The 21,221-nt window shown below is 46.8% G+C and overlaps 1 protein-coding gene across 4 annotated transcripts; it reads left to right on the top strand.

Annotated features, from left to right (window-relative positions):
• The first annotated feature begins 1,572 nt into the window (after nt 1–1,572).
• On the top strand, nt 1,573–19,455 carry ACTG2 (actin gamma 2, smooth muscle). 4 transcript variants are annotated; one of them, XM_069495139.1, is made up of 9 exons: nt 1,573–1,739; nt 9,098–9,259; nt 9,621–9,749; nt 11,309–11,419; nt 11,691–11,775; nt 13,585–13,746; nt 14,541–14,732; nt 15,859–16,040; nt 19,241–19,455. In XM_069495139.1, exons 2-9 carry the CDS (start codon nt 9,134–9,136, stop codon nt 19,382–19,384), a joined length of 1,131 nt encoding a protein of 376 aa, XP_069351240.1. In that variant the 5' UTR covers nt 1,573–1,739; nt 9,098–9,133; the 3' UTR covers nt 19,385–19,455. The 4 variants fall into 4 exon arrangements, with proteins under 4 accessions (XP_069351240.1, XP_069351242.1, XP_069351241.1 ...); XM_069495141.1 differs by lacking the exon at nt 1,573–1,739 and adding an exon at nt 1,885–1,906; XM_069495140.1 differs by lacking the exon at nt 1,573–1,739 and adding an exon at nt 2,222–2,579.
• The last annotated feature ends 1,766 nt before the right edge of the window (nt 19,456–21,221 follow it).

The raw sequence follows: 21,221 nt of genomic DNA, 5'->3' as shown, positions 1-21,221 counted from the left end.
CAGCCGGGCTCACTCCGGGCAGCTTATAAGGCCTGGTGTGAGTTCTGTTTATGCAAGTGCAGCATAAAAGGAACAAATCCACCAGCACGGAGGCTGTTGCCACTGGAGTCCTTTTGCATACATTTTTCAAATGGTAATTCTCTCTGCCCACCCCCCTTCCCCACCCCCCAAGGCGATTTATTGAAAAAAACACCTTATATGGTAATATTGCTAACACACCGTCAGCTGGCCTTTTTAGGGACTCTGTTTAAAGAAGATCCGCCTCTGGGGTTTTATATTGCTCTGGTATTTATGCCAAAGACACACCAGCCCTCAGTCACCGGGAGAAGAACCTCTCATCCCCTCGGTGAGTACTTCTGCAGCCTCTTCCTTTCTGGGGCCGTCTGGCCTCCTGCGTGCCAGAGGCGCCTCCAGATTGGCCTGGCTTCTGTGACGCTGGTCCAGGTCACACGTCAAGGCCCCTGGTGCGCAGTGGCATCTGCAGGCACACTGCTGCCTGCCAGGAGAAGGCATTTCTGGCCTTGGGGTGTCCTGGGGCAGGGGCAGCGTGGAACTGCTCCCTGCCCTCAGACTGGGGGGCGGATATAGCGCCTATGGTCTCTACTTGGCCTGCTCCTTGGGCCAGTGCAAAATGACACCCTGATGTCCTTTGTCATGGGTCAGAATGTCTGGGAGGCTGTTTTAGGGGAGCAGATGCTTTGCAGAAAAACAGCTTCTTTTTCAGGATATCTGAATCAAAGCCAACCATGGTCCCCATGGCCATGAGCCGTCTGGCCGTGAGATGTCTGTATTGGGAGTGGGAGGGTATTTTCTTCAGTCCCCTGAGGATCTCTCTGTCCTCTGATTTGTGCTTGGCTGAGGCGAATGGAGACTTTTCTCAGTCTGAAGTCTCTAGGGTCATTGGGGGATGGGAAAGGTCACACTTGCCCTGTGGCATCATGAGGTTTTAGGTCTAAAAGGAACTTGGGGGCCATCTAATTCATCCTCCTGTGATGAGAACACTGAGGCCCACAGAAGTTGAGCCATTTGTCCCGAAGACTCACTCCCAGCTGTGAAACCACCTACCAGTGTCACTGTCGCCCCCCCCCCCCCCCCCCCCCGCCAACACTCACAGACACACATGCACAAAGGATTAAGAGGAAGATGAGACCAAGGGGCCCCTTCCACTTTTGTGATGAGAACCCTCTAGCATCTCTTTCCAGCTGATGCAGGCTGATGTAGTGGTGCAGGCCTTGGAGGCAGACTGCCAGGCTGCCAAAGTTTCTGAATGACCTCAATTTCCTCACCTGTAAAATGGGGGTAATGGTAATGATATCTCCTCGGCAGTGGCCTGTGAGGATTAGATGAGAGAATGCATGCATAAAGCACCCAAGGCTGTCAGGGCCTGGCCCTGAGTTCTCAGACTCACTTGGAAGGCTTGTTAAAAACACAGATGGCTTCCACACTACCCCAGATTCTGGTTCAGTAGGCCAGGGTGGGGCCCGGTTATTTGCGTTCCTAGCAAGCTCCGGGGTGACGCTGAGGTTGCTGGTCAGGGACCGCACTTGCACAGGGAGGCTCTAGGTGCTCACTTGTGCTATTTGAATGTGGGTTTGGACTTTGAGACTAGCTAGGCTGAAAAGAGGCAGAGCTTCCCGTGACAGAGATGGACCGGTGCTGGAGAAACTGCAACAAGCGGTGAGAGTCTGCACACCAGGCCTGAGAAACCAGGATGGGCAGTGTGACATCGTGATCTTGGGGCAAGATAATTTTCCTCCTCTTTGTTCATTCTACCAACACTTATTGAGCACTTATTATATGCCAGGCACAGTCCCTGCTCCTTAGGGACAGTGTGGGGGCGTCTACAGTCACTGGAAGAGATGGATAAACAGATGAGAAACATGGAGCAGATAAGTATATGAAAGGGGTAAGGAGGAGCCCTCACCCAGCCCAGGAGTTATCAGGGAAGGCTTCCTGGAGGAAGGGGTACCTAAACTGGTTCCTGAAGTAGGGTGGTCCTGGTAAAGAGAAAGCATGGTCTTTGGGACTCAAGTGGAGTTGACTCCACTGAAATTAGCTTGCAAGGCAGAAAGCAGGAAGAACTAAATTCAGAGGAGTGGGCAGGGCTGGATTACAAGGGCTTTATCCTCTAAACTAAAGGATTAGACAATGTTGGGGGTGGGGTGGCCAAGGAAGGATTTTAATCTAGAGGGTGACAGCAAGTGATTTGTCCTTTGGAGGTATTGCTTTGGCAGCTGTGATGAGAGTGGGCTGGAACAGGGCAAGAGCACTACTGCCATGTGCAGTGGTCCTGAGCTGGTGTCACTGGTGCCGTGGAGGCAGAATTAAGAGGGGCTGGTGATTGGCTGGGAGGGCAGAGGGAGGCATCAGCGTGTCAGGCCCCAGGGTAGGTGGCGGGTGGCCCCAGAGTCTCGATGTCAGTTCCAGGCAGAGGCCAGTGATGAGTACAGCAGTCCTGGAGGTGGTGAGCTGAGATGCGGGAGGGGACATGCCGACAGCTCCATGGCAGGGTCTGCGGGGCTGGAGCTCAGGAAGGGGTCTGGACTGGAGCTGAGCCGGGGCAGCGAATGGGAGGCCAGGTAAAAGCCAAAAGAGCAGGTAGCAGGGGCAGATTCCTGAGGATCAGAAATGCTACTAACCGGAGTCATTTTTAGTTGAATTAATGTGTATGAACCCAGTGAAATTCCCCTGAAGTTACAGTTAATTAGAGCCGCTGTTAGAATTGTCCACCGTGGCAGTGTTTTCATGAAGTGATTTCTGTCTGCCAAGTTTGCTGATTGTGCAAGTGTGTGTGTGTGTGTGTGTGTGTGTGGGTGAAGAAAATAATAGATAGGCAGCTGCTTACATGTCATTTGAAGGCCTGACCCAAAAAATATGTCCCCAAGTATTGTTTGAAATTTCACCATCTGAGAGGCCTTCCTTTTAGGGCTAAAACTTTCCACTAAAATGAAAGTGTCTTTGGGATTGGCATAAATTCAACCTTCAGTAGTCATTGATTTGTGAAATAGATCATTCAATTCCTTCCAACATGACAGGCTTCATCCTGGGAGCAAGTTTTGATGAATAAGACTAAGAGAGATTAATAAGAATTGTTATTATTAATATTATTTTGCCCTTTATAATAGGGGTTGACAAACTTTTGTGTAGAGGCCCAGATAGCAAATTTTTGAAGCTTCGGTGGCCTGAAGTTCTCTGTCACAACTACTCAATTCTGCTATTGTAACAAAAGCAGCCATAGATAATATGTAAATGAAAGGACATGGCTGTGTTTCAACAAAACTTTATTTATAGACACTGAGATTGAAACTTCCTGTAATCTTCATGGGTCATGGAATATTATTATTCTTTTGCTTTTTTCCCAACCCTTTAAAAATGTAAAACCCAACTGCACTCCTGTAATCCCAGCACTTTGGAAGGCTGAAGCAGGAGGACGCCTTGAGGCTAGGAGTTCAAGACCAGCCTGGGCAACATAGCAAGACTATGTCGCTACAAAAAAAAAAATAGCCGGGCATGGTGGCACACGCCTGCAGTCCCAACTACTTGGGAGGCTGAGGTGGGAGGGTAGCTTGAGTCCAGGAGTGGGAGGTTGTAGTGAGCTATGATCATGTCACTGCACTCTAGCCAGAGGACAGAGAGAGAGCCTGTCTCTTAAAAAAACAAAAAAGTAAAAACCATTCTTACCTGTGGGGCCATACAAAAACAGGCTTGAGTTTGCCTATCCTGATTTATAGCTTATATAGCACTTTCATTTCCATGATTTCATTTGATCCATCATCTCATGAGATAGATATTATCTTTTCCATTTCATAGCGGAGGAAACTGAGGGCCAGAGAGGGACACATGGACTGGGCTGAGGGAAGGGGTGATACCAGGCGGGAGAAGTGCAAAGAAAGGAGAGGTGGCAGGAACCCTAGAGCCAACCTTGCCTCCCTCACAGTGATGGGGAGGGTGGATTTTAACACCTCTGTCCTCACATGGGGTTGGGGGTGGCCAGGGAGAAGGGGGAGTGAGCAAATTATTTGCACTCATTATGTCTTTGGTTTTTGGCCACCTTTGGGGGATGAAATAAAAGCTGCACTTCTAATTCAGTGAGCTCCTCAATGAAGCCCAGATGTAGTACTCGCTTTAGGAGCCAGAACAATTCGCTTAACTTCCTGCTAGCGCAAAGCGGTTGTGACCCCAGGAAACCACAGTGACTTTGGCTCTGGTTCAGCTGACATGCTCCAGTCGAGCCACAAATTACCAGAAAGCAGCTGAGGAAGGTTTAGAATTTCTCCTGGCGGGAGAGGTTCCAGGAGTCTGGCTCCAGGGTAAAGCCCTTCTTCCCGGGGCAGCTAGGGACTCCGAGGAGGCTCCTCAGCCAGCCCTCCCCCTGCCTTCAAAGGAGCAGATTTAAAACCACCTGAAGTGCTACAGAATGGCGTTGTTGACAGCTTGAGGTTGCTTTGTGCCTTGTCTCAGCTGCTGCTCTGCTTGGGAAACAAAAAGTCTGATGCTGTCTCTCTTTCCTTGTGTGGGGATCTGGGTGGGTGGGCAGACAAAAGGGCTTATTTGAAAGCCAGACAAGCTTGAACTATGACTCATATACAAGAGCGGGGTGCTGGGGGGACCCTACAGTGAGGCAATCACAGAGGTGCAGCTTTGCCTCTTGGCTACCTTCTAGCTTTCCAGGTTGTTTTCCCCTCCGGGTGGACCACCTGCTAGAACAGGGCAGTGGCTGCTTGCTGGCCGGCTTGAAGAGAAAACTGCCCACGTGGTTCTAAATCAGGCCTGTGTGACCAAGCCTTCTTGAGACTGGACTGCGGGGGATTTGGGGATCCCAGGTCTGGGAGGGGCCACTCAGTGGTGGGATCGTCATTCAGCATTCATTGAGCACCTGCTGTCTTAGTCCATGTTTGCTGCTACAAAAGAATGTAGAGACTGGGTTATTTACAAACAATAGAAATTTATTTCTCAGACCAGGTATGGTGGTTCACGCATGTAATCCTAGCACTTTGGGAGGCAAAGGAGGGAGGATGGCATGAGTTCAGGAGTTTGAGACCAGTCTGAGCAAGAGAGAGACCCCATCTCTACAAAATAGAAAAAAACAATTAGCCAGGTGTGGTGGTGGGCGCCTGTCGTCCCAGCTACTTGGGAGGCTGAGGCAGGAGGATCACTTTAGCCTGGGAGTTTCAGGTTTCAGTGAGCTATGATGATGCCATTGCACTCTAGCCAAGGCAACAGAGCAAGACTCTGTCTCAGGGGGGAAAAGAGAAAGAAAGAAATTTATTTCTCAAAGTTCTGGAGGCTGGAAAGTCCAAGATCAAGGCACCAGTAATTTAGTGTCTGGGGAGAGCCCAGTCTCTGCTTCCGAGATGTGTCCTCACATGGCTGAACGGCAAGAGAGAGCGAGAGGGGATCATTTTCACTTAAATGACAAACACACTCCCAAGATAAGAGCATTAGTCTGTGTTCGTGAGGCAGAGAGCCCTCATAGCCTAATCACCTTTTAAAGGCCCCACCTCTTAGTACTGTTACAATGGCAATTAAATTTCATCGTGCGTTTTGGAGGGGACAAACATTGAAACCATAGCACCTACTATGTGCTAAATGCTGAGTTAGGTTCTGGGACTATAAAAGTAAATCCAGATATGGTCCTGGCATGGGAGGGGCTCAGAGGTTCATAGTGAAAAAAGAACATAGACCCTTTTGTTTTAGGGCTTATGCTGCCAACAGCTCTAGAGACACAGACAGGATGAAGGAAAACACCAAACATGGAGAAGTTATGACAGTTATGACAGTTTCACTAAAATCGAGGACATGCTCAGGCTTTGGAACCTGTCTGCAGTGGATGCCAGACCTGCCTCTCCTGGCCTCTTCCCGGAGAGGAGATCTCTGGCTAAGTTCTTTACCTTCTCTGAGGCTTGATTTCCAAATCTATAAAATGGAATTAAAGATATCTTCTCTCAGGGCATTTTTGAGGATTAAGTAGATAATAAATGCAGAAGATCTCAAATTTTTTTAATTAAAAATACATTTTTACGGAGAATGGAAACAGCAAACATACTGCTTTGTTTCTCCTAACAAAGAAACTTGCACCTTTTCCAGTGCATGAAATATATTGCTTTCTCCATTGCATGGAGATTTCTGGCAATTACTTTACAAGCCTATGTATTTATTTATTTATTTATTATTTTTCTGTCTTTTTTTTCTCTTCTCCTTCATGGGAACAAGAAGAAACAAACCAATTTATGTATTCTTTTTTTTTTTTTTTTTTTTTTTTGAGACAGAGTCTCACTCTGTTGCCCGGGCTAGAGTGAGTGCCGTGGTGTTAGCCTAGCTCACAGCAACCTCAAACTCCTGGGCTTAAGCGATCCTACTGCCTCAGCCTCCCGAGTAGCTGGGACTACAGGCATGCGCCACCATGCCCGGCTAATTTTTTTGTATATATATGTTTTAGTTGTCCATATAATTTCTTTCTATTTTTAGTAGAGACGGGGTCTCACTCTTGCTCAGGCTGGTCTCGAACTCCTGACCTCGAGCGATCCACCCGCCTCGGCCTCCCAGAGTGCTAGGATTACAGGCTTGAGCCACCGCGCCCGGCCCAATTTATGTATTCTTCAATAACTTTTTTTGACATTAAGGTTGTTTCTGATTTTGACCATTTTAAAAAAGCTGTGTTAAACAGATTCTTAGCCAAATAGTTTACTCACCCATGAGCGTTTCACAAGGATAAATTCTCAGAAGTACTTTTGTCAAGTCAAAAGATAAGTACATTTTCAAGGTTTTTGATAAGTATTTTCCAATTTCCCTTCAGAAAAATAGGACAACTTGACACTCACCAGCGGTGAATGTGAGCCCATTCCTCTATACCTTTGCCAGCAAAGGTGGCCCCAAGAACTGGACACGTAATCCAGCCAGGGCTGAGGGTAACCTTTATTCTGGCCAGAGCACACTGCTGATGGTCAAAGGACACCAGGTCACAGGTGCTGAACAAGAGCTTTCATAGTTTGGTTATGCAAATCCACATGTAGGACTTTATATTCATCCTATTATATTATTTATTTATTTTTGAGACAAAGTCTTGCTCTGTCGCCTGGGATAGAGTGCCGTGGCATCAGCATAGTTCATTGCAACCTCAAACTCCTGGGCTCGAGCAATCCTCCTGTGTCAGCCTTCCAAGTAGCTGGGACTACAGGCGCGTGCCACCACACACTGCTAATTTTTTGTGTCTGTTTTGTAGAGACGATGTCTTGCTCTTGCTCAGGCTGGTCTTGAACTCCTAGCCTCAAGCAATCCTACCTCCTTGGCCTTCCAGAGTGCTAGGATTACAGGTTTAGTAATCCACTGCACCTGGCCTATCCCCTTAAATTTAATCTTGTTTGACTCAGCTCATTTTCTCTGCCTTTTGAGATCTTGGATTTTATTCTTCCATCCAACATATTTAATATTACTCTCTTCCAGCTCTGTTTTATCTGAAAATTTGATCAGCCTGTGCTCTGTATTTTCATCCAATTCATTTATATAAAGGTTGTGTAAGAAAGTATCAAGAGGCCAGGCATCGTGGCTCACACCTGTAATCCTAGAACTCTGGGAGGCTGAGGTGGAAGGATTGCTTGAGGCCAGGAGTTTGAAACCAGCCTGAGCAAAAGCAAGAAATAGAAAAATTATCCAGGCATGGTAGCATGCACCTGTAGTCCCAGGTACTCAGGAGCCTGAGGCAGAAGGATCACTTGAGCCCAGGAGTTTGAGGTTACAGTGAGCTAGAATGACGCCCCTGCACTCCAGCCTAAGCAAGAAGAAGAATAAGACCTTGTCTTGAAAAAAAAAAGAAAAAACAAGATCAAAAGTGGAGCCCTGAGACATATTGTTGCCTCCAGGTTGACATTGACATTGTCATTGACCCATTAATTAACACCTTTCAGTGACAGCAACTCAGGCAGCTGTATATAAGCCTAATTGTATCACCGCTCAGCCACATGGCTTGGTCAATAGGGATATCCTATTCTGGGCCCTGTGGTCTGGGTTAGAGAGCTTCTCTCACTCAGCAGAATGGTTTAGAAATCTATCCATGTTAGTCCAGGGCAGTTAGACATGCCTTACTCTTCTCTTAACTGCAGTACAGTATTCCATAATTTGGACGTTTGGATGGTTTCCAGCTGGGCATTGTTTCTCTAGTTAAAAAGTATCAATTTTCCCACACTTTTGCCAATACCTGTTATAAAACTTTGAATTATAACAACATGAAGGGTGGAAATGGTTTTATTTGATTTGCGTTTCTTTGATAACTAGTGAGGCTGAGCATCTTTTCACATAGTTGTTGGGTATTTGCATTTCCCTTTCTGTCATTTATCTATTCATAGTCTTTGTTTTTCTTCTGGGCTGTTTGCTTCTTTCTTATTGATTTGTAGGACCTCTTTATATATCGCAAATTATAATCCTTTGTTAGAGATCTAACAAAGCTTTTCAACTCTTTTCCTAAGCTTCAAGTCTTAGTGACTCTCTCCATTGGAGAAAGCTTTGTAGCCATTTCAGGTCTTTACAGGCAGGTTGTTAGCTTGCCAGGGCTGCAGTAACAAAGTACCACACACTGGGGGCTTTAACCACAGAAATTTATTTTTTCTCACAGTTCTGGAGGCAGTGAGAAGGTGGCCATCTGCAAGCCTGTCAGCAGGGTTGGTTTCTTTTGAGGTCTCTCTCCTTGGCTTGCAGATGGCCACCTCCTCGCTGTAGCCACATGGCCTACCCTCTGCATGCACCTGTGTCCTAATTCCCTCTTCTTACAAAGACACTCATCCGATGGGAGTAGTCACATTGGACACCAGGCATATTGGATTTATCTCGTTTAAACTAAATTACCTCTTTAAAGACCCTCTTTAAAGACCTAATTTAGGGGTTAGGACTTCAACATGAATTTGAGGGAGACGCAGTTAATTCCATTAACAGCAGAGGAAGAGGGAAGAGGCCCAACTGCCAGGGAGTGGGAGGCCAGGTCTACACCTGTCCTTCCTGGAAGTGGGCCGTGGTTGCAGGGGAGGTGAGGCCCCAAAACCAAGAAACTGTCTCCAACATGATCTGACAAGTGGCTGACTAGTTCTTTTCTCTTCCTACCCCCAAGGTGCTTTAGCCCCCAGTTCACTCGGCCACACTCACCATGTGTGAAGAGGAGACCACCGCGCTTGTGTGTGACAATGGCTCTGGCCTGTGCAAGGCGGGCTTCGCAGGAGATGACGCCCCTAGGGCTGTCTTCCCCTCCATCGTGGGCCGCCCGCGCCACCAGGTGTGTGCTCATCTGGATCCCGGGCTTTGAGCCACTAGGAGTAAGCCCTGCACAGTGGAGACTGTGCTGAGATGTGTGTGTGTGTGTGTGTTAAGGTGAGGGGAAGAAGTATATGGAGGGGCCCTGTTTCCTCTCAGAAAATGATGTTGTCTTAGAAGAGAGAAGAGAGACCAACCCACAAGAAATCCTCCACCTTCTCTTCCTGTCACCTTCACGCTCGCTGGTATCTGTTCCATCCTCATTTCCTGCTATCCTGTCTCCAGGAGAAGAATAGCTCTTTTTCCCATCCTGCGTCAGAGACCTTCCAATGCCCAGAGCCCTCTGCTGACCCGCTTCTCTCTCCTCCTCTTGTGCGTTGCAGGGTGTAATGGTGGGCATGGGCCAGAAAGACAGCTACGTGGGGGACGAGGCGCAGAGCAAGAGAGGGATCCTCACTCTCAAATACCCCATTGAACACGGCATCATCACCAACTGGGATGACATGGAGAAGGTATCTGTGGACTCGCCCTCAGTGTGCTTGTTTCAAGGACAATGCGTCATGATGAGCCTCTTACTCCATAGGCCACTGTGCCCTGTCAATTCTTCCTCTAATATGTTCCTCACATCCTTCTTTCCTTGCTTTCCAGCCCCATGACCATTTCTCCAACCTAGGCTGCCAGCCCTGGACTATCACAATGGCTTTCTGTCCCCAGCTCCCATCCACCCAATTAATCAATTGGGTGACTCCACACAGCTGCAAAGCTTATCTTTCTGAACACAGCTTAGCTCAGGTCACTCACCTCCTCAGTTCCTAACTCCCTGGGATCTGAGGACATGCCCCGCCCAGTTCCGCCCACCTTCATCCTTTCCTGCAGAGTTTACTCAGGGCTGTGTCTATCTCTTCTTTAAAATGCTGATGCTGCCTCCAGAGAGGCAGATAGCCCTCTCTGCATTTTATTTTCCCTGTCTTGACCTCACATAGGTGCACTGGTGCTAGATTATTATGATGATTCTCTAATGAAAATTTTAAGTAGGACTCCCTAGGGGTTTCTAGAAGGTTTTGCTCCAAGAACAAAAAAGGGGAGATAATTTTTAAAAGGTAGAGTTCATGATAAACCAAATCATGTGTGCAAAATACCAATGGAGTCTTTCTAATATTCCTTTGATCAATTTTGCTGATAGTTGACTGAGCAATGATTGTCCTTTGAAATGTAATAAAGGGCTTACTGAGCAGACTGCAACCGGAAATGAAGAATGTTGATTTGAAATATGTAATTCATTTATGCTTTTCTCTAAATCCAGATTCAGTCATTCTGGATGTGAGATACATGCTGCACATAAGAAGCAGCGAAGGCCAGGCATGGTGGCTCATGCCTGTAATCCTAGCACTTTCGGAGGTGGATTGTTTGAGCTCAAGAGTTCGAGACCAGCCTGAGCAAGAGCGAGACCCCCATCTCTACTAAAAAGAGAAGGAAATTAGCTGGACAACTAAAAATACATATAAAAAATTAGCCGGGCATGGTGGCACATCCTGTAGTCCCAGCTACTTAGGAGGCTGAGGCAGGAGGATTGCTTGAGCCCAGGAGTTTGAGGTTGCTGTGAGCTAGGCTGATGCCACGGCACTCTAGCCCAGGCAACAGAATGAGACTCTGGCTCAAAAAAAAAAAAAGAATAAATACCCTCTCTCCTCTCACTCTTCTGCCACTCTCCAATCTCCTTCTGGTATCTTCTCTTGACCAAACATAGCCAGAAGTCAGAAAGCAATGAACACTGAGTGATGCCCTGTGCTTGGCCCCCAGGGCACAAAACAGAGGAGGGAAAAGAAGGGAGTGAAGAGGAGGGAAGCTCAAAGGGAAATAATCAACACAAAGCATATTGGCCCCAGGTCTGAGTCCTGCCTGGGGCTCTACTGAGAAAGAGAATGCCCTTTAAATGTCAACCAGAAATTCCTAGGGCTAACGGTCTCCCCTCCAGATCCAGCACTGTCCTGTCTAACATTGTACCAAACTCCCCCAGCATGGGAATGTCAATCAGACTCTGCTGGACTCATCTGGCTTTTGTCTCAACCAGATCTGGCACCACTCCTTCTACAATGAGCTGCGTGTAGCACCTGAAGAGCACCCCACCCTGCTCACGGAGGCCCCCCTAAATCCCAAGGCCAACAGGGAGAAGATGACCCAGGTAAGAGGCTAGAAGACTTGAGCACCAGCACAAGAATGAGACAAGGATGCTTGGCCAGATACTGTCTCCCCTTCATACATTAACGGGATAGAATTCTGTGAGGACCTGCTATGTGTATAGTCCATGCCAGGATGAATGGAAGGTTGGCATGGGATAAAGAAGGATCAAGTTGGCATAATTCCTACCCTTAATAAGATTACAAACCATTCTGTAGGCCAAGAGGTACTGTGATTTTTGCCAAATAACCCTTTATTCTTCATTGTCCTTTCAGATCATGTTTGAAACCTTCAATGTCCCTGCCATGTACGTCGCCATTCAAGCTGTCCTTTCCCTCTATGCCTCTGGCCGCACGACAGGTGAGTAGACCTGTAATTCGTTCCTTTTCTCACTTCAGGGGAAGTAGGGGAAAGCTGGGCTCCAGTGGAGGCTCCTGCTCAGAAGAACCAAAGGAACAAAGTTCAGGGACTTGGTATAGAAAAGTGCTCAGGGAAACAGAGGCAACTTCAAAGTAAAAAGTAATCTTTAGTAGAGACTTGACAGCTTCTATAAACATTGTTCAAACATTTATTCATTATGTATTCATTGATTTATCCGTTCATTTGTCCATCAGCTATTTTCCATTACTCCCCACAATATACCAGAAACAGTACCAGGCCATGAGCATACACTGATAAACAAGACAGACCTGCCATTATGGAGCTAACCATTTGGTGGCGGAGAGACAAAAGTAAAAGAAAATTTCACTGCAGGTGATAAGGACAGTGAAGGGGAAATACAAAGCATGTAGAGTTTTGTATCCTGCACTTTTCACTTGATTTTTTTGTAGCAAACGTCATGTTTAATGGCCGCATGGTATTCATTGTATGATGGTTTCATAATTTATTTATTTATTTATTTATTTTTTTGAAACAGAGTCTCGCTCTGTTGCCCGGGCTAGAGTGAGTGCCGTGGCATCAGCCTAGCTCACAGCAACCTCAAACTCCTGGGCTCAAGCGATCCTCCTGCCTCAGCCTCCCGAGTAGCTGGGACTACAGGCATGCGCCACCATGCCCGGCTAATTTTTTCTATATATTTTTAGTTGTCCATATAATTTCTTTCTATTTTTTAGTAGAGACGGGGTCTCGCTCTCGCTCAGGCTGGTCTCGAACTCCTGAGCTCAAAGGATCCGCCTGCCTCGGCCTCCCAAGTGCTAGGATTACAGGCGTGAGCCACCGCGCCAGGCCCATAATTTATTTATTATGCCATTTTTCTTTTACTAGACATTTAAGTTGTCTCTAATTTTTATTATAAAATATTCTGTGATTAAGATATTTGCACAAGAGTAAGTTACTGGTTTCTGAATATTTATTTTGCATCTGGCCCTTCCTGAACCATCTAATTAGATCTAGTGGTCTCTTATTTGATTCTCTTGCGTCTTCTAAGTATAAAACCACATCATCTGCAAATAATTACAATGTCTTTTTGTAGTAATACCTTTTATTTCTATTTTCTGCCTTATTGCATTGGCTAGAACATCCAGGACAATATTAAATAATAATGGTGATATTGTAGTGTTTTCCTATCAATTATACCACGGCTGTCTACAGCCTTACCACCCTGAATGCACCCGATCTCATCTGATCTCGGAAGCTAGGCAGGGTTGGGCCTGGTTAGTACTTGGATGGGAGACCATGGCTGTTAGACCAAGAAAGATTTTCTACATTGATAAATCTTACTTCCTTTCATGGCTTACCTAAAGTTTCATCAGTAGAGAATGTTAATTTTTTTTCAAACTGGCTGCTTTTATAGCCCCTTCCAGATCTAACGATCTGATTATATGTGTGAATGTGTTAATTTGATGCCTAAAGTTTGTGCAAACTATCCAATGTCACTTAAAGAATGTTTGGTTTAGATTTAATGCAAATTGACAAGTATGCTTAAATGTGTTTCAAGAAATACAAAAAAGAGAGACATTTGACTTGCTTTCCAGAGGCCTACTGTCTCTTTTGGGAGAAAAAAATTGACATACACAAAAAATAAAAAATCTGATTGATGATTTTCAGGATGGGTGAATTTTAACTACTAAAGGAAAACATGGTAGTTGAGTGGCATTGGTAACAGGCCCCAGAAAGAGACAGACGAAAGATAAGAATGAGCTTTTCCTAGGTCCTATCCTCTGTCCACAGGCATCGTCCTGGATTCAGGGGATGGCGTCACCCACAATGTCCCCATCTATGAGGGCTATGCCCTGCCCCATGCCATCATGCGCCTTGACCTGGCTGGCCGCGACCTCACGGACTACCTCATGAAGATCCTCACAGAGAGAGGCTATTCCTTTGTGACCACAGGTATCCAGCCCCATTCCTAATTCTGACTTGTGCTCAGAACCAGATCTGATGTAGGACCAGAAGTTCTCAGGACTGATGAAAATTCTATAGCCTTGTGTCCTCAGACTTTCTTGGGGTAGACTAGGAGATCCCAAGCTGGAGCTGGGCCTCTGGGTAAGACCAGATAGTCAAGGCAGCCTTCAAGGAAGAAGGTTCCTGATCAAGATGCCCTGGGGAGGGGACCTGGCTCAGGCCTAGTTGCCTAAGCAGCACTCTGCTGAGCCTACTTTACCCCTGTAGGAACCAGCTATCTCTGTCCACGTCCTCACCAGGATCAGGCTAGTTTGCACAGGGCTGACTGGTAGTAAAGATCTGGTGATGTGTTTCATTACCTAGGGATGCCCATGGCTTATCTGTGGACAAGTGGAATAAGTGAGGTCTAAAGGGAGGGTGTCATGTGGCCCATCTGGGCGATAGGAGTTTTTAGGTTGGGGCCTTTCTAGAGTCTGTAAGATCACAACATATAAGTCTGAGTCTAGACCAGAAATGTGTCCTGGGAGGCCTGCAGCTTTGTCAGAAACCCCATGCAAAGACTTTCTTGGGAATTAAGACTCTGAACTCCCACTTTAGAAACAGGAGTGGAAAAATTAATGTGGGATGGAGAGACCCTTGAATCTCTTCTGGGGAAATTCTATCAGCATCCTGAGACTGAATCCAAAGTAGATGTAAGAAGGAGATTTTCAGGGAGATGAAAAATAGGACAGCCAAACTAACAGTGCCGAGTATCGGTCTACTGTCATTTCTGCTCCTTCCAGCCGAGCGAGAAATTGTGCGAGACATCAAGGAGAAGCTGTGCTATGTGGCCCTGGATTTTGAGAACGAGATGGCCACAGCAGCCTCCTCTTCCTCCCTGGAGAAGAGCTATGAGCTGCCAGATGGGCAGGTCATCACCATTGGCAATGAACGCTTCCGCTGCCCCGAGACTCTCTTCCAGCCTTCCTTCATTGGTGACGTACCCGCTGAGCACTTGATTGATCGGGAAGGCAGGGTGGAGGGGTGTGTGTGGTGTGGAAAGAGAAACGCCAGGAGTCACAGACACTTTGTTTATTATTTATACATACCCACATTTTCCTAGGAAGGACCTAAAATATATAAACAATTCTACTAGGGAAAATCTAATTTTAAATAAAAGGGTAAGGAAATCAAGACATAGGAAAAGCAGGATGAGGATTATAACATGAAGCCAAGAATGAGGTTAAAACACAAAAAATTTTTAGGCAGCAGTGTAGCAAGTTCAGGTTGTATTTTAGGAAGATTCTTCTATCTACAGCATGGAGTGACTCTGCATGGACAAAAGACTGGAAGCAGGGAGGCCAGGCGGGTGGCACAAGCTGGTTTGGCACGCGGGGCCTCTCACTGCAGAAGGTCTTGATGCCAGGCTATGGTAGCTACATGTCAACCTGTAGGCGATGGGGGACTGTTAGATGACATGATGGGTATATCCATAAAACGGAATATTATTCAGAATGAAAGAGAATGAAGTATTGATATGTGTTGTGACACGGATGGACCTTGAAAACATAATGCTAAGTGAAAGGAGTCAGACACACAAGACCACATAGCGTATGATTCCAAACACTTCTAAGAAACATCCAGAATAGGCAAATCTTCTAGGGCCAGAAAGTAGATTAGCTGTTACCTAGGGCTGGGGCAGGGGTGGAGGGGAAAATGTGAGTGACTGCTGATGGGTATGGGGTTTCTTTCTGAGGCGTTAAAAATGTTCTAAAATTAGATTGTGGTGATGGTTGCACAACTTGTGGATCTACTAGAATCTACTGAACTGTGCACTTTAAAAGAGTTAATTTTATGGTAGGTGAATTATATCTCAATAAAGCTATGAAAAGATGATGGGACCAAAGCGTTCCTTTAGAAATAGTGCGGGCAACAGTGTGAAAGATCAGTCAGAATGGGGGAAACTAAAGGCAGGGCCATGACCAAGTAGGGGTCCTTGTGATCCTTTTGGGAGAATTTAAGGGTCTAAACTAGGGTAGTTGCAACAACAGAAGGGTCATTTGAGGAGTTGGAGGTGTGAGTATGCATGAGGTGTTGACTAGATATTGTGATCTCCACTAGGCATGGAGTCTGCTGGAATTCATGAGACAACCTACAATTCCATCATGAAGTGTGACATTGACATCCGTAAGGACTTATATGCCAACAACGTCCTCTCTGGGGGCACCACCATGTACCCTGGCATTGCTGATAGGATGCAGAAGGAAATCACAGCCCTGGCCCCCAGTACCATGAAGATCAAGGTGGGTCTTGTCCCAGTTCCCTCTATCCTGTTCTTTGTTTTTTTCTATCCTGTTTTTTGTTTTTTGTTTTGTTTTGTTTTTTGAGACAGAGTCTCACTGTGTTGCCCAGGCTAGAGTGCCGTGGCATCAGCCTAGCTCACAGCAACTTTAAACTCCTGGGCTCAAGTGATCCTCCTGCCTCAGTCTCCCAAGTAGCTGGGACTACAGGCATGTGCCACCATGCCCAGCTAATTCTTTCTATATATTTTTAGTTGTTCAGCTAATTTCTTTCCATTTTTAGTAGAGACAGGGTCTTGCTCTTGCTCAGGCTGGTCTCGAACTCCTGAGATCAAACGATCCTCCTTCCTCGGCCTCCCAGAGTCTAGGATTATAGGCGTGAGCCACCACGCCCGGCCTATCCTGTTCTTTGGACAAAGACCTGCCTACCTGAGAGATGCTCAGGGCCAGGTTGCCAGGCCCAGGAGCTCACTGGTCTAGTAGGTTCAGTACTGTCTGAACTGGAGCCAATTTCATCTTGGGGGATTATGTTCCTTGGACACTGATGGACTGGAAGACATGCTTAGCATGGGATCTCAAACTTAATCACATGGCTGTCATATGAGAAGGGGTTGAAAGAATTTGGGATGAAGAGAATATTGAGGGGGTTGAGGGAGGAAATCAGGAGGCGGAAAATAGAAGGGAAGAAAAGAAGGAGGTCACACTACAGCATCTTAAACTTTAAAAGAACTTGAGTATTACCCTAGAGGAGGGTAAAATTTTCAAAGAGAGGACATTTGGCCGTAGGGCCTGATTCCTGGACATCCTCTGATCTACTGTCCCATCTTGGCCGCGGCTTTCCCCACACTGCTTCCCAGGAGGGCATTTCACCTCCTGGGCCTTGGCAGGATGAGCGCTGCTCCCAGCCTTCGGTCTTCACGCAATCATTCAGACCTTTTCAGGGCTTCTAGGAACTCCACTGCTAACAGGCTGAAAGAATTGGGAATAGAAGTAACAAATCAGTTGAAAGTTACAAAGTCTCACAGTAAAGCCAGTCTCTGGGGAGTAGGCCTGACGTGAGGAAGTGTGTTCTCTGTCGATATTCTAAGAACTTCTTCACAAGGGAAGGCCGCCTCAGGCCTTTCCCCTGCCTAACAGGTGGCGCCCATCACAGGGAAGCAGAGCAAGCCACTGGGAAACTGGTGAGAACCTGTGGCTCTCCTCATCCAGAGGCGCGGAGCAGTGTGTTCACCGAGGCCCGCCCTGTGGAGAGCATCGTGCCGGGCCTGGGGCAGGAGCTTTCTACCAGGACTGTGTGTCAGGATACCAAAGCTGCCTCACCCCCAGATTGTGGTTCAACAAGCACGAGGTGCCCCCATCACCTACACTGATAACCAACCACCAGTGACCTGGTGCATTTCCCAGTTCATGAGACATTTCTCTGAGCTTGGCAATACGTGCTAGCCTTCACTGAGTTTAGGGTCTCATTAGCAGACACCGTCAATGGGAGGCGACCTAAATAAGACAAGAGGAGGAGAAAGGGACCCCAAGCAAGGGAAGCAGAGTGAGCAAAGGTGCCCAGGGGAGTGTGTGCTCGTACAAGCACCCTAACCAAATTGGACAGCAGGATTTGTGCAGAGGAATTGAGGTGGATGAGGCAAGCCTCAAAGTCACAGAAGAGATTTAGGGTGTGCATGGAGCTGAGATTTAGATCCAACAGCCTAAGACAAGCCAGAGTTTTCTTACAACCAGAAATTCCCAGCAATAAAATCTGTTACCTTCTTACTGGCTATGCATTCCCAGTCCTTCAAATATCTGTTCAAGGAGCATCTGGGTGACTTTTGTCTGCCTGAATAATAACTTCGAAAGATCCTTCTTATTCTGCAATTCCATGGTCTCTGCAATTTAGGAAATATATAGAGTGATTCTAAGGAGACAAAAAAAATCAATTTATTGTCTGGTTTGCTCTAGCACCGAATTCTTAGACCCTTCAGAAACTGGGACATTAGTGGAAGAATCATAGTTCTTCTAGACCCACTTTTAAGTGGCATTCAAAGCTGTTTGACATGACAACCAATTTCTAAAGGCCAAGCCCAGGACTCCTAGTGGAAAGGAGGAACAACATATGTATGAATTTAAGAACTTCTCAGACATAATTAGCCATGGATAGTTAAAACTCAGAACAGGATTTGGGGCCGGGCACGGTGGCTCACACCTGTAATCCTAGCACTCTGGGAGGCCGAGGCAGGAGGATAGCTTGAGGTCAGGAGTTCGAGACCAGCCTGAGCAAGAGCGAGACCCCTGTCTCTACTAAAAAAAAAAATAGAAAGAAATGATCTTGACAGCTAAAATTATATATATAGAAAAAAATTAGCCAGGCATGGTGACACATGCCTGTAGTCCCAGCTACACGGGAGGCTGAGGCAGGAGGATCGCTTGAGCCCAGGAGTTTGAGGTTGCTGTGAGCTTGACGCCACTGCACTCTAGCCTGGGCAACAGAGCGAGACTCTGTATCAAAAAAAAAAAAAGAAAAAAAGAACAGGATTTGGGCAGTCTGGTTTAGACTCAAGAACAGAGGAAGCCCAGTCCAACCTGCCCATGCTTCTGAATTCCAGGCAAGAACAGAACAGGGCTCCCCCTGTAGATGTTTGTATGGGTCAGCTTTTGCTGAGTAACAGTCATGAAATCTCAGGGCACGTAACAATGAGCATGTATTGCTCATGCATCTACAGGTCAGCTGGGAGTCAGCTGATCAAGGTCAGGCTTAGATAAGCAGCCCTGCTTCAACAGCAGGTCCAGACACCTCAGGTCAAGTCCACGTCTCTCACTATGGGGCCCAGGCTGAAGTGCTAGCAGCTCCTCAAGGGCAGCTCTTCTCATGAAGATGGCAGAGGTGCAAGAGAGCATGCCCAAGTGCACAAGCACATTTCAAGCCCCTGTTTGTGTCATTTCTGTTACCATTCCATTGGCCAAAGCAAACACATGGCCCAGCCCAAAGTCGCAGGGTGGATCAATGCACTCTTCCCATGGAGGGGCAAAGGGAGGGGTGGGAGAGAGAAGATTTCAAGCAATAATCTAATCTCCACAATGTTTATCCTGTCTGTTTCTGACTGTGGAGGCTGTGCTTTTCCAGGACAGCCTGGCAGCGTGGCAAGTTCATTTCTGGGCCACCTTGCCTGTTCCCTTGGGGACTGATTGTGATTCACTACATTTGCTCTTTGCAGATTATTGCTCCCCCAGAGCGGAAGTACTCAGTCTGGATCGGGGGCTCCATCCTGGCCTCTCTGTCCACCTTCCAGCAGATGTGGATCAGCAAGCCCGAGTACGATGAGGCAGGGCCTTCCATCGTCCACAGGAAGTGCTTCTAAGTCAGAGCAGCTCCTCTGAGGATCCGCTCCAGACTGCTCTGTCACCAGTCATGAAACATTAAAACCTGCAAGCCTGACTTTTCTGCGTGGGGCTCCTTCTTTCCAGGGCTGGTTCTCACACACAGTGCTAAGAACTTCTCACACGTTATTTCTTTTATAATTTTTTTGTCCTCCTAATGAATCACTGAAGTTTTTTATTTTTTATTTTCACACATTATTTCTAATCCACACAATGATCTTGTGAGGTAGGTACTATTATTATTACCATATTACAGATGAGGAAATTGAGCTCAGGAAAGTTAAGGACTTGCTGAAGATCGCACAGAACCAAGATGAAAAGTCAAGTGTATGTGACTCCAAAGCTAGTGCTCCTTCTACTGCACCATGTTGTCTCCCTTTCCCCGAACATGAGTAAGAATGAAGATGAGATGACTCTGGGGGGATTCAGAAACACGGGCTTTCTGTGATGTAAGTCCTTGTACTCAAGGGCAATGCACTAGAGGACACGAATACGAAGAGCCATGACACAAGGCTTACAGGATGTGACATATGAGTAGTCAAACACTATGCTGCTGTGACTTACATGAACAAAGGCCATAGTGGGCTTAAGATCTCTATGAGGTCCTTTGTCATTGAGGATTAGGTTGTATTTCCAAAATTAATCAAAAAAGGATTAATCCTCCTAGGAAGGATATTTTCTCTCCTTCCCTCTCCTCCTCTTCCTCAGTCTTCTCCTTCCCCTTCCCCCTTACAAGTATTTACTGAATGTTTGGCATCTAGAATTGCTGGGCAAGGCCACAAGGGATTAGTGTTCCCCACAAAGATGATTCCTGCCCATCAGGGTCTCACTACATAAAGGCAGAGATAGACACATATGTACAAGACAATGATACGAGGTAAAATAGAAGCACCCACAGAGTACTATGAGAAAATAGGGGATAATAATAATAGCTAATATTTATTGAGTGCTTACAATATGCTAGGTACTGGGTTAAGAGTTTTACATGGATTTCCTCGTTTAATCCTCACCAAAAACCCTTATAGGGCAGGTGCCAGTGTCACCCCTGTTTTATAGCTAGTTTCCTAGGCTACCCAGTTAGTTCGCAACAGAACTAGTCCTCACTTCTGCCTGATGCACCGTTCCCTCTATCCAGCTAGCCGCATCCTAGCTTTCATGCTCCTGGTTAGATGCTACCTGGTCCAGGAGCCTTTGCAGACACACCCATTTGGAGGCAATGGAGCCCCGTGGTGAAGTATGGGTACCTCAGTGTCAGACATTCCTTTCACCATGCCGGCACTAGCCCTCTGGGGGTGGAGTAGGGTAGAGAAGCACGTTCTCCAAAACTCTCAGAGGATTTCTGTCTTCGGATGGGTTTCCTAGAAGTAGACCCTGAAATGAGGATTCACAAGCAAGTGAATCATTAAGGAAGTGCCCTCAGGAGACACAGGTAAGCAGAGGCAGGACAGGAAAGGACAGGAAGCCCAGCCCAGGGGGCAATCTCACACAAGTCCTGAAGAGGGCAGCTTCGGCCTGACCCGGGCCCTCCACCCGCGGGCTCAGGGTCTAAGAGGAGCCTGACTGGAGGTAAGGGACATGGGCTTTCACAGTCCCACACCTGCCAGTGATTGGTGAGGGCCCATCCTGGGGGACACGAAGTTGTAGGCTCTCCATCTGTGCTGGCAAAGAGCTCCCACAGGCTGAGGGCACTTTCAAAGAAGAGCTGCAGGCCATTCCCTCCCCAAACACCCACACCCACTTACTCCCTCTCCCCCTCCTTCCCCCCTAGGCTTGCCCCACTTCAAGTAAAAAAATGCTGTCCTAGATTCTTCAGTGGAT

This window comes from Eulemur rufifrons, chromosome 19 (assembly GCF_041146395.1).
Source record: "Eulemur rufifrons isolate Redbay chromosome 19, OSU_ERuf_1, whole genome shotgun sequence".
NCBI classification, from domain to species: Eukaryota; Metazoa; Chordata; class Mammalia; order Primates; family Lemuridae; genus Eulemur; species Eulemur rufifrons.
The sequence above is the reverse complement of the archived record's forward strand: the minus strand, read 5'-3'. Positions and strand labels throughout refer to the sequence as shown.